At 45.4% G+C, this 14,605-nt stretch overlaps 1 protein-coding gene across 1 annotated transcript; it reads left to right on the plus strand.

Moving 5' to 3' along the window:
• The first annotated feature begins 350 nt into the window (after positions 1-350).
• Positions 351-10,011, plus strand: NDUFS5 (NADH:ubiquinone oxidoreductase subunit S5). Its single transcript, XM_010347567.3, has 3 exons — positions 351-459; positions 3,040-3,263; positions 9,775-10,011. Exons 2-3 carry the CDS (start codon positions 3,048-3,050, stop codon positions 9,877-9,879), a joined length of 321 nt encoding a protein of 106 aa, XP_010345869.1. The 5' UTR covers positions 351-459; positions 3,040-3,047; the 3' UTR covers positions 9,880-10,011.
• The last annotated feature ends 4,594 nt before the right edge of the window (positions 10,012-14,605 follow it).

The following is a 14,605-nucleotide window of genomic DNA, read 5'->3' on the forward strand; positions in this document are numbered from 1 at the left end:
CTGTTGCCAGGGCTGGAATGCAATGCAATGGCGTTATCATGGCTCACTACAGCCATCGACCTCCTGGGCTCAAGGGATCCTCCCACCTCAGCCTCTTGAGTAGCTGGGTCCACAGGCATGAGCCACCACGCCCAGATAATTTTTTATTTTTTGTAGAGATGGGAGTTTCGCCATGTTGTCCAGGCTGGTCTCGAACTCCTGCGCTGAAGCTATCTTCCTGCCTCAGCCTCCCAAGGTGCTGGGACTGCAGGCATCCGCCATTGCACCAGGCCATAGGCTTGGTTTCTATGGTTTCCGGGGAAGACGGCTGAGGGAAGGTCGGCTTCCGACGTCGCGCTGCAAACGCCGCGCTAGGGGCATCCTTTACGGCGGGCACCCTTTACGGCAGGCGTCTGCGTCGCAAGCTCGTCGTCCTGAAGCGAAGGCCAGAGAAGCGACAAGGGCACGAGCATCGGATAGGTAGGGGCTACTTATGTCCGCGGGGCAGTTTGGCTTAAGGACCTTCCTTCCGAGGTCTCTTTAACAAATTTCCTGTTTGCTTGCTGTGTGTCCCCTTCTCCCAAACCCGAACTGTGTGCCCTGCTCTCCCAGGCCGCTTCACCCCCACAGCCGATGGCACCGAAACCTGGACATTGCAGTTCTCTCTGCTTTCCAGATTAGTTTAGGTTTTTGCCCGACACATGTTTTGGCTTTCTGTTTCTTAGCCTAACGTCTGCGATCCTTACCCCAGCTTTCCAGGCTCTGCGTGATTTCGGCCCCGCCAACCTCCTGAATTCATACCATTCTTTTTCCGGTCACGCACACTGCGCTCCATTGTCCCACTTCCGGCTGTAGGTAGCTCGGGCTGTTGTGCAGCTGGAACACTCTGCTCACTGATCGTCATTTGGCGAACTCACAAGCCATCTTAAAGGCATTTTCTGGTCTCTGGGGCCGAGTTGGTGCTTCTTCCTTCGAGCTCTTACCCACTCGTGTTCCATGCGGTGGATTCCCAATTTTGAGTGTGTGCCTCTGGTGCTAACGTTGGAGCTGCTTTCCATCCCGCATCTGGGTGCCTGGAACAGAACTACTCAGTAAATGATGACTGAGGGATGGGAAGGAACTTTAGAAGTTAAATTCACCTTTAAATCTACTATGAATAGACATTTATATTGACATTTGTGTCTGCGCGCGCACATCCTTCCAGTCCTCTTAGGCAGAGATTTTTGTTTTTAGGTTTTTTTCCTGCATTTAACATTATTATGTATTTGCATGTAAATTTTTTTTCCTAATGTCTTTCATGTTCTACAGGGTAAGTTTTATTCCATTTCTTTTCTTTTTTTTGAGACTGAGTCTCCCTGCGTTGCCCAGGCTGGAGTGCGGTGGCGCGATCTCAGCTCACTATAGCCTCTGCCTCCCGATTCAAGTGATGCTCCTGCCTCAGTATCCCAAGTACCTGGGTCTACAGACCTGCGCCACCATGCCCAGCTAATTTTTGTATTTTTAGTAGAGATGGGGTTTCACCATTTCGGTCAGGCTGGTCTCAAACTCCTGACCTCATGATCCGCCTGCCTCAGCCTCCCAAAGCACTGGATTATAGGCCTGAGCCACCTGCCCGGCTTAATTAACCCATTTCTTTCTTTCTTTGTTTCTTTTTCTTTCTTTTCTTTTTTTTTAAGACGGAGTTTCACTTTTGTTGCCCATGCGTGCAATGGCAAAATCTTGGCTGACTGCAACCTCCACCTCCTGGGTTTGAGCATTTCTCCTGCCTCAGCCTCCCAAGTAGCTGTGACTACCAGTGTGCGCCACCATGCCCGGCTAATTTTTGTCTTTTTCATAGAGACGGGGTTTCACAGTGGTGGCCAGGCTGGTCTTGAACTCTTGACTTTGTGATCTTCGTGTGCCCAGCCCACAGGTGGCTAATTTAAAAAAAATTTTTTTTTAGACCAGGCACGGTGGCTCACACCTGTAATCCCAGCACTTTGGGAGGCCAAGGTGGTCGGATCACCTGAGATCGGGAGTTTGAGACCAGCCTGGCCAACATTGTGAAACGCTGTCTCTACGAAAAATAAGAAAATTAGCCAGGTGTGGTGGCGCACGACTGTAGTCACAGCTACTTGGGAGACAGGCCAGAAGAATTGCTCTAACCCAGGAGGTGGAGGTTGCAGTGAGCCAAGATCATGCCATGTACTCCAGCTGGGTGACAGAACAGGACTTTGTCTCACGTGGTGAATGAGCCACCGCACGCAGCCGAGAAAGTATTTTTATGCATTGTTCTTTAGTTATAGTTCTCTTTTCCTTGAGTTTTGAAAAAGCACAAAAACTGCTATCTGCCATAAACTGGAAGAACCTATTTAATGAAAAAATTTGATGAGAAGAAATCTGGAGAATAGTATCAGACAGCTTTCTAGAGGGCTGCTTACCATGATTATCTAATTTTTCCTTAGAGATTTCTCAGTTGGCCGGGAATGCTGGCTCACACCTGTAATCCAGCACTTTGGGAGGCCAAGGCAAGTGGATCACTTGAGGTCAGGAGTTGGAGACCAGCCTGACCAACATGGAGAAATCCTATCTCTACTAAAAATACAAAATTAGCTGGGTGTGGTGGTGCATCCCTGTAATCTCAGCTACTGATGAGCCAAGATTGTGCCATTTCACTCCAGCCTGAGCAAGAAGAGCTAAACTCCATCTCAAAAAAAAAAGAGGCCGGACGCGGTGGCTCAAGCCTGTAATCCCAGCACTTTGGGAGGCCGAGGCGGGTGGATCACGAGGTCAAGAGATCGAGACCATCCTGGTCAACGTGGTGAAACACCGTCTCTACTAAAAATACTAAAAATTAGCTGGGCGTGGCGGCGCGTGCCTGTAATCCCAGCTACTCAGGAGGCTGAGGCAGGAGAATTGCTTGAACCCAGGAGGCGGAGGCTGTGGTGAGCCGAGGTCACACCATTGCACTCCAGCCTGGGTAACAAGAGCGAAACTCCGCCTCAAAAAAAAAAAAAAAGAAATTTCTCAGTTGATTGCCCTCTTATGGCCTTTTATTTACTTATTTTTTAACTTTTTCAGTTACAGCCATGCCTTTCTTGGATGTGCAGAAAAGGTTCGGCATTAACCTCGATCGGTGGTGGACAATCCAAGGTGCTGAACAGCCCTACAAGTTTCCTGCTCGCTGCCATGCTTTTGAAAAAGAATGGATAGAATGTGCACATGGAATCGGTATTACCCGGGCAGACAAAGAGTGCAAGATAGAACGTGATGATTTCATAGAGTGTTTACTTCGGCTAAAAACGGTAAGGAAATGATGGAGGTGGAAGCTGAATTACTTTCTTGTTTCTTTGGGGCTATTCTGAAGTGTTTTTAGTGGGTCATTGGGCAGTGGCTTGCCTAGTGTGAATTGGCAAAGCTTTTCTGGTGAAATACCTTTCACCAGGCCGAGGCAGGAGAATCACTTGAACCTTTCCTACTTTGGCACCTTGAAGAGGAAGTTAAATGCCCTCACATATGAGGATGGCATATTGTTCCTCAGCATTCTTCTTCTTCTCCCAAATTATCCTTAGTATTTTACCCTGCTCCAGCCATAGATTAGAAATTGCATGTGTGTGTATTCCCATTTTTTCGGTTGGCTGTAAAGCAGAGAATATCAACTAGCTTTAGATGTTGATCCTTGAAAATCTTTGGGTAAAAGTATTTAGAATCCATTGAATCCTCATTGGAGAAGAGGTTTAACCCTGCAAATCTATTACATTCAACATCTCTGGATTCGTTCTACTCTGAAGAACGTGGAGGTGTTAATGAAATTAATGTACACGAGCCTGACTGGCAATGCAGAGGAAAAGGGATGTCAACAGCATAGCATCCACCTCCTCTAAAGTTGAATGAGTTGGCTGGGCACAGTGGCTGACACCTGTCACCCCAGCACTTTAGGAGGCTGAGTTGGGTGGATCACGAGGTCAGGAGTTTGAGACTAGCCTGGCCAATATGGTAAAACCCTGTCTCTACTAAAAATACAAAATTTAGCCAGGCATGGTGGCGTGCACCTGTACTCCCAGCTACTCGGGAAGCTGAGGCGGAAGAATTGCTTGAACCCATGAGGCAGAGGTTGCAGTGAGCCGAGATCATGCCACTGCACTTCAGCCTGGGCAACAGAGAGAGACTGTCAAAAAAAAAAAAAAAGAGTTACAGAATATATAGGGGCCTGCTCTTTCTTAGGAAAGAAATCTCTGGGTGGGGGCTGTTGTTTTGTCTATTTCTGTGTTCTAGATATAACAAATAGAAACAATAGCACAGTGACCAGGATCAAAGCTTTAAAATTTTTTCTTTCAACATTTGCTGTTAGCATTTGGATAAAGTGAAGCCACACTTGGAATAAGGGAGTGTCAGGAAATAATTTTGTATCGATGTCTGCAGGAATATTGATCATGAGGTAAGCAATATTTTAGGTTTTTTTTTTTAGACGGAGTTTCGCTCTTGTTACCCAGGCTGGAGTGCAATGGCGCGATCTTGGCTCACCGCAACCTCTGCCTCCTGGGTTCAGGCAATTCTCCTGCCTCCGCCTCCTGAGTAGCTGGGATTACAGGCACGCGCCACCATGCCCAGCTAATTTTTTGTGTTTTTAGTAGAGATGGGGTTTAACCATGTTGACCAGGACGGTCTCGATCTCTTGACCTCGTGATCCACCCGCCTCGGCCTCCCAAAGTGCTGGGATTACAGGCGTGAGCCACCATGCCCGGCCCTTTGTTTTTGTTTTTTAAGAGTCTCTAGTCGCCCCGGCTGGAGTGCAGTGTCAGCCCACTGCAACCTCCGCCTCCCGGGTTCAAGCAATTCTCCTGACTCAGCCTCTCAAGTAGCTAGGATTACAGGTGCGCACCACCACATCCGGCTAATTTTTGTATTTTTAGTAGAGATGGGGTTTCACCATGTTGGTCAGGCTGGTCTTGAACTCCTGACCTTGTGATCCGCTTGCCTCAGCCTCCCATAGTGCTGGGATTACAGGCATGAGCCACCATGCCTGGCCATATTTTAGTAGTACTGAGGGACAGTGGGTCATAGTTGGCCATCTTTCAGCCATTTGGTTTACAACACATGTTACCTTCTGGTCTTCAGTTATTTGTTGCTCAGATTAAGATTTCACCTAATTTTGAGGCCAGGTGTAGTGGCTCATGCCTGTAATTCCAGCACTTTGGGAGGCTGTGGCAGGCAGATCACCTGAGGTCAGGAGTTCAAGACCAGCTTGACCAACATGTTGGAACCCTGTCTCTACTTAAAATTACAAAAATTAGCCAGGCGTAGTGGCAAATGCCTGTAATCTCAGCTACTTGGGAGTCTGAGTCAGGAGAGATTCACTTGAGAATTGGTCTGAACCTGAGAGGCAGACATTGCAATGAGCTGAGATCGTGCCACTGCATTCCGGCCTGGGCAACAAGAGTGAGACTCAGTCTCATTTAAAAAAAAAAAAAGTTTTGAATAAATTGATACCAACAAGAGGCACTATAGTAAGGTGGAAAGAACATTGGATTGGGAGTTAGGAGAGTCAGATTCTGATGCCGTTTTTCTTTTTTTTTTTTTTTTTTTTTTTTTTTTTTTTTTTTTTTTTTTTTTTTGAGACGGAGTTTCGCTCTTGTTACCCAGGCTGGAGTGCAATGGCACGATCTCGGCTCACCGCAACCTCCGCCTCCTGGGTTCAGGCAATTCTCCTGCCTCAGCCTCCTGAGTAGCTGGGATTACAGTCACGTGCCACCATGCCCAGCCAAATTTTTTTGTATTTTTAGTAGAGGCAGGGTTTCACCATGTTGACCGGGATGGTCTCGATCTCTTGACCTCGTGATCCACCCACCTCGGCCTCCCAAAGTGCTGGGATTACAGGCTTGAGCCACCGCGCCCGGCCTTGATGCCGTTTTTCTGCCAGCACTCATTTGTTGTTGGTTGGTTATTTTATTTATTTATTTATTTATTTATTTATTTTGGGGATGGCCTCTGCCTCCCGGGTTCAAGCAATTAGCTTGCCACCATGCCCGGCTAATTTTTCTATTTTTGGTAGAGATGGGGTTTCACCATGTTGGTCAGGCTAGTCTGGAACTCCTTACCTCATGATCCACCTACCTTGACTTCCCAAAGTGCTGGGATTACAGGCATGAGCTGCTGCACCCGGCTGGTTAATTTTAACTTATGTTTTGAGACAGCATCTCACTCCTGTCACCCAGGCAGGAGCTCACTGTAGCCACAACCTCTTGGGCTCAGGTCATTCCACTTCAGCCTGTCAAGTAGCTGGGACTACAGGAGTGCACCACCACACCCAGAGAATTTTTTTGTATTTTAGTAGAGACAGGGTTTCACCCTGTTGCCCAGGCTGATCTCCAACTCCTGAACTTAGGTGGTCTGCCTACCTTTGCTTCCCAAAATGCTGGGATTATAGGTATGAGAAACTGCACCCGGCCCTAATTTTGATTTGATTTATATAAAATAGAAATGGGATCTCCCTTTGTTGCCCACTCTGGTCTCAAACTCCAGGGCTCAAGCGATACCACATTGGCCTCCCAAAGTGCCGGGATTACAGGTGTGAGCCACCACACCCAGCCTGTTAGTGTTGTTTTTGAGACAGTGTCTTGTTCTGTCACCCAGGCTGGAGTGCAGTGGCATGATTATAGTTCACTGCACCCTCAAACTCCTAGTCTCAACTCATCCCCCTGCCTTATCCTCCCAAGTAGCTGGCTAGGACTATAAGTGCATGCCACCATATGGAGCTTTTAAAAATTTTTGTAGAGACAAGATCTTGCTATGTTGCCGATGCTGATCTTGAACTCCTAGGCTCAAATGATCCTCTTGCCTCGGCTCCCCAAAGTGCTGGGATTACAGAAATGAGCCATCACATCCAGCAAACCACCACTAGTTTTGTGACTTTGAGCAAATCACTTTCCTTCTTAGTCTTGATTTCCTTATCTGGAACAATTAAAGAATTGCTCTTGCTGGGTGTGGTGGCTCATGTCTGTAATCCCAGCACTTTGGGAGGCCAAGATGAGTGGATCACAAGGTCAAGAGTTTGAGACCAGCTTGATCAACATGGTGAAACGTCATCTCTCCTAAAAATACAAAAATTAGCTGGGCATGGTGGCTTGCTGCTGTAATCCCAGCTACTCAGGTGGCTGAGGTAGGATAATTGCTTGAACCCAGGAGGCGGAGATTGCAGCAAGCTGAGATCATGCCATTGCACGCCAGCCTGGGTGACAACAGCGAAACTCTGTCTCAAGAGAGAAAAAAAAAAAAAGAATTGCTGCTCTAAGGTCACTTCCTAATGCTGTGATTTTTTTGAAAAGATAAGTTACCATTTTCAGGGTCACCTTAAGTGACTAGATACCTCCCTGTAATGAAGAAGCTAGTGAGTCAGAGAATTAGAATCAAGTGCTGTTGTAAGTTCTTAGCATATTATGATGCATTTATTTCTCACAACAATTCTATGAGATGAGTTACTGTTAGTTTCCCCACTATACAATTAAAAATTTAACTTTGGGAGGCCAAGGTAGCTGGATTACCTGAGGTCAGGAGTTCAAGACCTTCCTGAATCACATGGTGAAACCCGGTCTCTACTAAAAATACAAAAAATTAGCTGGGTATGGTGGCAGGCGCCTGTAATCCCAGCTACTCAGGAGGCCGAGGCAGGAGAATTGCTTGAATCCAAGAGGCAGAGGTTGCAGTGAGCCAAGATTGCACCACTGCACTGTAGCCTGGGCAAAAAGAGCAAAACTCCGCCTCAAAAAAACAAACATAAAAAAATTTAAGGCAAGGAAAAGTTAAGGACATTGCCTGAACTTATATAGCTAGTAATTGGTGGGGCTGGTTTATCCTGGCAAGGCTGGCTCCAAAACCTATGCTTTTATCCAAAGTAACTGCTTTTAGCTCAGAGGAAGATTCGACATATGGTGTTATCATAGTTCACCCATGACTCGTCTTGTGTTGGGAGACTCTAAGATAAATGGTAAGAAGGTAGCCTTTTAAAAATGATTAATGTTTCTATCAGGGTTGTTTTTTTTTTTAACTGAAGTTACATCAATACTACTTCTTTAAGGTTAATGAGATGTTTAACTGAATATACTAATTCTTCCTGTCTTTGTGAAAAGTTAGTCATTCATTTTTTTTTTTTTTTTTTTTTTTTTGAGTTGGAGTTTCGCTCTTGTTACCCAGGCTGGAGTGCAATGGCGCGATCTCGGCTCACTGCAACCTCCGCCTCCTGGATTCAGGCAATTCTCCTGTCTCAGCCTCCTGAGTAGCTGGGATTACAGGCACGTGCCACCTTGCCCAGCTAATTTTTTGTATTTTTAGTAGAGACGGGGTTTCACCATGTTGACCAGGTTGGTCTCGATCTCTCGACCTTGTGATCCACCCACCTCGGCCTCCCAAAGTGCTGGGATTACAGGCTTGAGCCACCGCGCCCGGCCCAAGTTAGTCATTCATTAAAAAAATTAAGTCAGGAACTAGTCTGTGTGCTAGGAATACAGTAAGCAAAACAGCAAAAAAACAATCTGACTTGGTGGATCTTATGTTATAGTGGGAGGAAGGGCAGAAAATTAACAAGTTAAAGTAAGGTGATAATAAGTACAGTTAGAATAAACAGAAGGATAGCAAGTGCTATGGGCCAGAGCTAATGAATGCTACTTTAAATAGAGTAGTTAGAGAGGAGTTTAGCAAAAGAAGATGGAGCAGAGACGTAAAGAAAGTGAGCCACATGGATATGAGGGAAGAAAGTTCCATGCAGAGGGAACAGCAAGTGCAAAGGTCCCTGAGCTGACTGGAGGGAGCTAGGGGAATACTAAGAGATGAAGTCGCAGGAGTAGGCCTTGTATGACATTATAAGGATTCATCTTTTTTCTCAGTAAGACAGAAAGCCACTGGACGGTTTTGAGCAGAGGAATAATGTGATCAGGATTAGTAAATTTTCTGTGTCACAGAATCCAGGAACCAGTCCATTGTTGTGGCTTTAACACACTTGTGTAACATAACTTTGGTTTGTTGGGAAGCAACCAATGCCCTATCGGAGGAGAAGAGACAGAATTCAGGACTCGGCGGTGACTAGTGGCTGAGTAAGAATCAGGCCTTTACTTCCATATGGGAAAAAGAAACCTCAGATTGGCTATTTCTGCTTCATTCATATGCTTTGCATAGTTACCAGCAGCAGTACTACTTTCACATAGAGAGGTCTAGAATATGTAAGTGCTGAGGTTGTCTTAACTTTATTTATTTATTTAGAGACAAAGTCTTGCTCTGTCACCCAGACTTGAGTGCAGTGATGCAATCTTGGCTTACTGCAATCTCTGCCTCCCAAGTTCAAGGGGTTCTCCTGCCTCAGCCTCCTGAGTAGCTGGGATTACAGATGTGCACCACCATGCCTGGCTAATTTTTGTATTTTTAGTAGAGTCAGGGTTTCACCATGTTGGCCAGGCTGGTCTCAAACTCCTGACCTCGGGTAATCCGCCCGCCTCAGCTTCCCAAAGTGCTGAGATTAAACTTTTAATATTTTAAAAGATCTTGGTATACATAAATATGCCTCTTAAAGGTTTTGCAAATACCTGTATTACTATATATATTAATAATAGTTGTTTTCAGAGAGGTTATATATACTAAAAATTTGTTTAAAAGCTTGGGAAGTGATTTCAAGTTAATCTTTTAAATGTGGACTTCATTTCAGAGGCCCTGTAAGATGAAAGGTTTTCTGTAATTTAAAAATGAAACCAAAATTCATCTCAGTTTTCCAGTTCTCACTTTCTGGCCTGTATCTCCTTTCTCAGTTTAATTGCTGTTTTCCTTTGACAGATGAAACGTGTGGATACCATCTGGAGGCAACGGGAAAAACTGATGAAGGAAGGGAAGTACACCCCTCCACCTCACCACCTGGGCAAGGGGGAGCCTCGGCCCTGAGCAGACACAGCTCCGGATATCTGGAGGCCGATTTTCATGTTCTCTGTTCTCCACTGGAAAGGTTGTTTATGGAAAACCTCCTTGTCAAAGTGTGTAAAAATAAAGTATTGCTCCATCCTATTTCTTCTATTATCTCTTGGATCATGCCTTCTTTCTTTTCTCTTTTTTTTTTTTTGAGACAGAGTCTTGGAGTGCAATGGCACGATCTCAGTTTGCTGCAGCCTCCACCTTCCAGGTTCAAGTGATTCTCCTGCCTCAGCCTCCCAAGTAGCTGGGACTACAGGCATGCTCCACTACACCTGGCTAATTTTTGTATTTTTAGTAGAGACAGGGTTTCTTCATTGTTGCCCAGGCTGGTCTTGAACTCCTGACCTTAGGTGATCTACCTGCATCAGCTTCCTAAAGTGTTGGGATTACAGGCGTGAGCCACTGCGCTGCATCATGCCTTTCTATACTGAGATTGCAACCTATTTTTAAAATTTGGTTTAAAAACAGCTGAAATTTTTAGGTGGTTCCTAAAAAATTAGCAGCTGTGGAATAATAACTAACATGTCATTAACACTTAATATGTACAAGATACTTTAAATATGTTATTTAAGAAGTTACAGTCTTTTCATTCTAGTTTATTTTTCTTACATATTTTTCTTTTTCTTTCTTTTTTTTTTTTTTTTGAGATAGTGTCTTACTCTTTCATTCAGGCTGAATGCAGTGATGCAATCACCCCTCACTGCAGCCTCAGCCTCCTGGGCTCAGGCAGTCCTTCTGCTTCAGCCTTGTGAGTAGCTGGGACTACAGGTGTGTGCCAATCTGCATGTGTCTTATTTTTCATAGAACATAGACTTGAGCTGGAAGAGGGAGGCAGTGGAGATAGGGGTTGTGTGTTGACTGTAAGTTCTGTGAAGTCTAAGGCTGAGAAAATGCCAAGTTCAGGTCGGGCGAGGTGGCTCACCTATAATCTCAGCACTTTGGGAGGCTGAGGCTGGTGGATCATGAGGTCCGGAGTTGAAGACCAGCCTGGCCAACATGGTGAAACCCCATCGATACTAAAAAAAACAAAATATACAACATATAGAAAATTAGCTGGGCGTGGTGGTATGTGCCTATAATCCCAGCTACTCAGGAGGCTGAGGCAGGAGAATTGCTTGAACCTGGGCAGTAAGCCAAGATCACACCCCTGCACTGAAGCCCAGGTGACAAAGTAAGACTCCATCTCAAAAAAGAAAAAAAAACGCCGGGCGCGGTGGCTCAAGCCTGTAATCCCAGCACTTTGGGAGGCCGAGGCGGGTGGATCACGAGGTCGAGAGATCAAGACCAGCCTGGTCAACATGGTGAAACCCCGTCTCTACTAAAAATACAAAAAATTAGCTGGGCATGGTGGCGCGTGCCTGTAATCCCAGCTACTCAGGAGGCTGAGGCAGGAGAATTGCCTGAACCCAGGGGGCGGAGGTTGCGGTGAGCCGAGATCGCGCCATTGCACTCCAGCCTGGGTAACAAGAGTGAAACTCCGTCTCAAAAAATAAAAATAAAAATAAAATGCCCCAAGTTGAGATAATTTAATTTTGAAGAAGTAATGCCATTATTTTAATTTGCTATGTTATAACAGTGGCATATTAGTACTAGTTAACTTTTTTCTTTTTAAAATTTATTTATTTTTTGGAACATAGTCTCTGTTGCCCAAGCTGGAGTGCAGTGGCACAGTCTCGGCTTACTGCAACCTCTGTCTCCCGGGTTCAAGCAATTCCCTCATCTCTGCCTCCCAAGTAGCTGGGACTACAGGCATGTGCCACCAAGCCCATCTAATATTCCTATTTTTAGTAGAGATGGGGTTTCACCATATTGCCCAGGCTGGTCTCAAACTCCTGACCTCAAGTGATAACACCTGCCTCAGCCTCCCAAAGTGCTGGGATTACCGGCGTGAGCTACCGCACCCAGCCTGGGTATTTCTTTCAATAACATGTTTCAGGCCAGGTGCAATGGCTCACACCTGTAATCCCAGCACTTTGGGAGACCAAGGCGGGTGGATCACAAGGTCAGGAGGTTGAGACCAGCCTGGCCAACATGGTGAAATCCCATCTCTACTAAAAATACAAAAATTAGGCATGGTGGCACACACCTGTAATCCCAGCTACTCGGGAGGCAGAAGAATCACTTGAACCTGGGAGGGGGACTCCGTCTCAAAAAAATTAACTGGGCATGGTGGCACATGAGAAGTCCCAGCTACTTGGGAGGTTGAAGCAGAAGAATCATTTGAACTGGGGAGGTAGAGGTTGCAATGAGCCGAAATCACTCCATTGCACTTCCAGCCTGGCCTGGGCAACAGTGAGACTCTGTCTCAAAACAAGAACAACAAAAAAAAATGGCCAGGCACGGTGGCTCGTGCCTGTAATCTTAGCACTCTGGGAGGCCGAGGTGGGCAGACCACAAGGTCAGGAGTTGGAGACCAGCCTGGCCAACATAGTGAAACACTGTCTCTACTAAAAATATATAAATTAGCTGGGTGTGGTGGCACACACCTGTAGTCCCAGCTACTCAGGATGCTGAGGCGGGAGAATCACTTGAACCTGGGAGGTGAGGGTTGCAGTGAGCTGAGATCATGCCATTGCCTCCAGCCTGGGTGACAGAGGGAGACTCTGCCTCAAAAAAACAAAAGTTCAAAAAATAGTCATAATGAGTGAACACAGGCAATCTTAGAAATGGGAAAAAACCCTAATGAAAATCTTAATGAGGAATACCTGCAATATATAAAATAAATATTTTACTAGCTAGATTTAACAACAAATTAGAGGAGACTGGGCACAGTGGCTCACGCCGGTAATCCCCACCCTTTGGGAGACTGAGGCACTGCACTTCAGCGTGGGCCACAGAGCATACAAAGAGGGATGGCAAAAAAGCCAATACAGGAAATCTCAAAATCAGGCTGCTTGAAAGGTGCCAAAAGGCTGAGTGCAGTGGCTCATGCCTGTAATCCCAACACTTTGGGAGGCCGAGGCAGGTGGATCACTTGAGGTCAGGAGTTCAAGACCAGCCTGGCCAACATGGCAAAACCCCATCTCGACTAAAAATACAGAAAATTAGCTGGGCTTGCTGGCGGGTGCCTGTAATCCAAGCTACTCACGAGGCTGAGGCAGGAGAATTGCTTGAACCTGGGAGGCAAAGGTTGCAATGAGCTGAGATCATGCTACTGCATGCCAGCCCAGCGACAAAGTGAGACTCCGTCTCAAAAAAAGCGAAAAGAAACACATAAGATATATACAACCTATTCAGTGTGAATAGGGTATACACATACACACCATGTGATTCCATTCATAGGAAATTGAGATTCCAGAACAGGCAAACTAGTCTCTGATGATAGAAAGTAAAACAGTAATTGCCCAGCTGGGCACAGTGCCTCGCACCTGTAATCCCAGCACCTTGGGAGGCCAAAATGGGTGGATCACAAGGTCAGGAGTTTGAGCACCTGTCCAGTGCTGTGTCTTTCACTGTGTGTACTGGATTAACCTAAAAGAAGGCAGGCAAAAAGGAAAAGAACCAAAAATGAGATAAATAGGAAAAAACAAATTGGTATACTTAAGGCTGGGCACGGTGGCTCATGCCTGTAATCCCAGCATGCCTGTAATCCCAGCACTTTGGGAGGCTGAGGTGGGTGGATGACAAGGTCAGAAGTTCAAGACCAGCCTGGCCAACATGGTGAAACCCCGTCTCAACTAAAAATACAGAAAATTAGCTGGTGTGGTGGCAGACACCTGTAATCTCAGCTACTCAGGAGGCCAAGGCGGGAGAATTGCTTGAACCTGTGAGGCGGAGGTTGCGGTGAACCGAGATCGTGTCACTGCACTCCAGCCCAGGCAACAGTGCAAGACTCCGTCTCAAAAAAATATATATATATATACTTAAGCCAATAATAACAGTAATTAAGAAGTGCTAAGCAAGCATGAGGGTAAATATGAAATATAGCTTTTCCTTCTCTTAATGTCTCTGAAAGCTACAAAATGATGAAAAAAAATTAGAGACTACTGTGATAGGCTGCTTCTAAAATGACGCCCAGCGATCACCAGCCCCTGGTATTCGTGCCCTTATGTCATCCCCTTTTACCCTGGTGACTTGTTTCTAACAAATCGAATACAGCAAAAGTAATAGGATGCCCCTTCTGAGATTAGGTTACAAATATGAGATTCAGTTACTGTTACTTCCATCTCAGTGATTCTCTCCCTCTCACTTATCAATTGATCACTCTGAAGAAGCAAGCTGTCATGTTATGAGCTGCCCTGGACTTTGACCCTATTTAAATAGGATCACCACCACCATCCAGCAGTTATAAGATGACCTTCAAACACCCAGAGAAGATTTTAGAAGAGAGGAAACCAATGAAAAGGATTCTTTAAGTCTGTATATGAAGTCCTAGGTAGACCCCTGATTGACCCATACATCACACTGAATAGAATTAACAACAACAAAAATCTCAGCAACTAGAAGTTATAAAAATATAAGTAAAGGCTGGACATGGTGGCTCACACCTGTAATACCAGGACTTTGGGGTGGAAGAGTCTATCTGAAATTATTTAAAAGAAAAATACAGCAACCAGAATTTTTTTTTTTTTTTTTTTTTTTTTTTTTTTTTTTTTTTAGATAGAGTTTCACTCTTTTTGCCCAGGAAGAAAATGCAAACAAATATGCAAAGGTGTCTTAGGACACAGAAACCATTAACCATTAAGAAAAACTGATAAGC

Source organism: Saimiri boliviensis, chromosome 11, assembly GCF_048565385.1.
Source record: "Saimiri boliviensis isolate mSaiBol1 chromosome 11, mSaiBol1.pri, whole genome shotgun sequence".
Lineage (NCBI taxonomy): Eukaryota > Metazoa > Chordata > Mammalia > Primates > Cebidae > Saimiri > Saimiri boliviensis.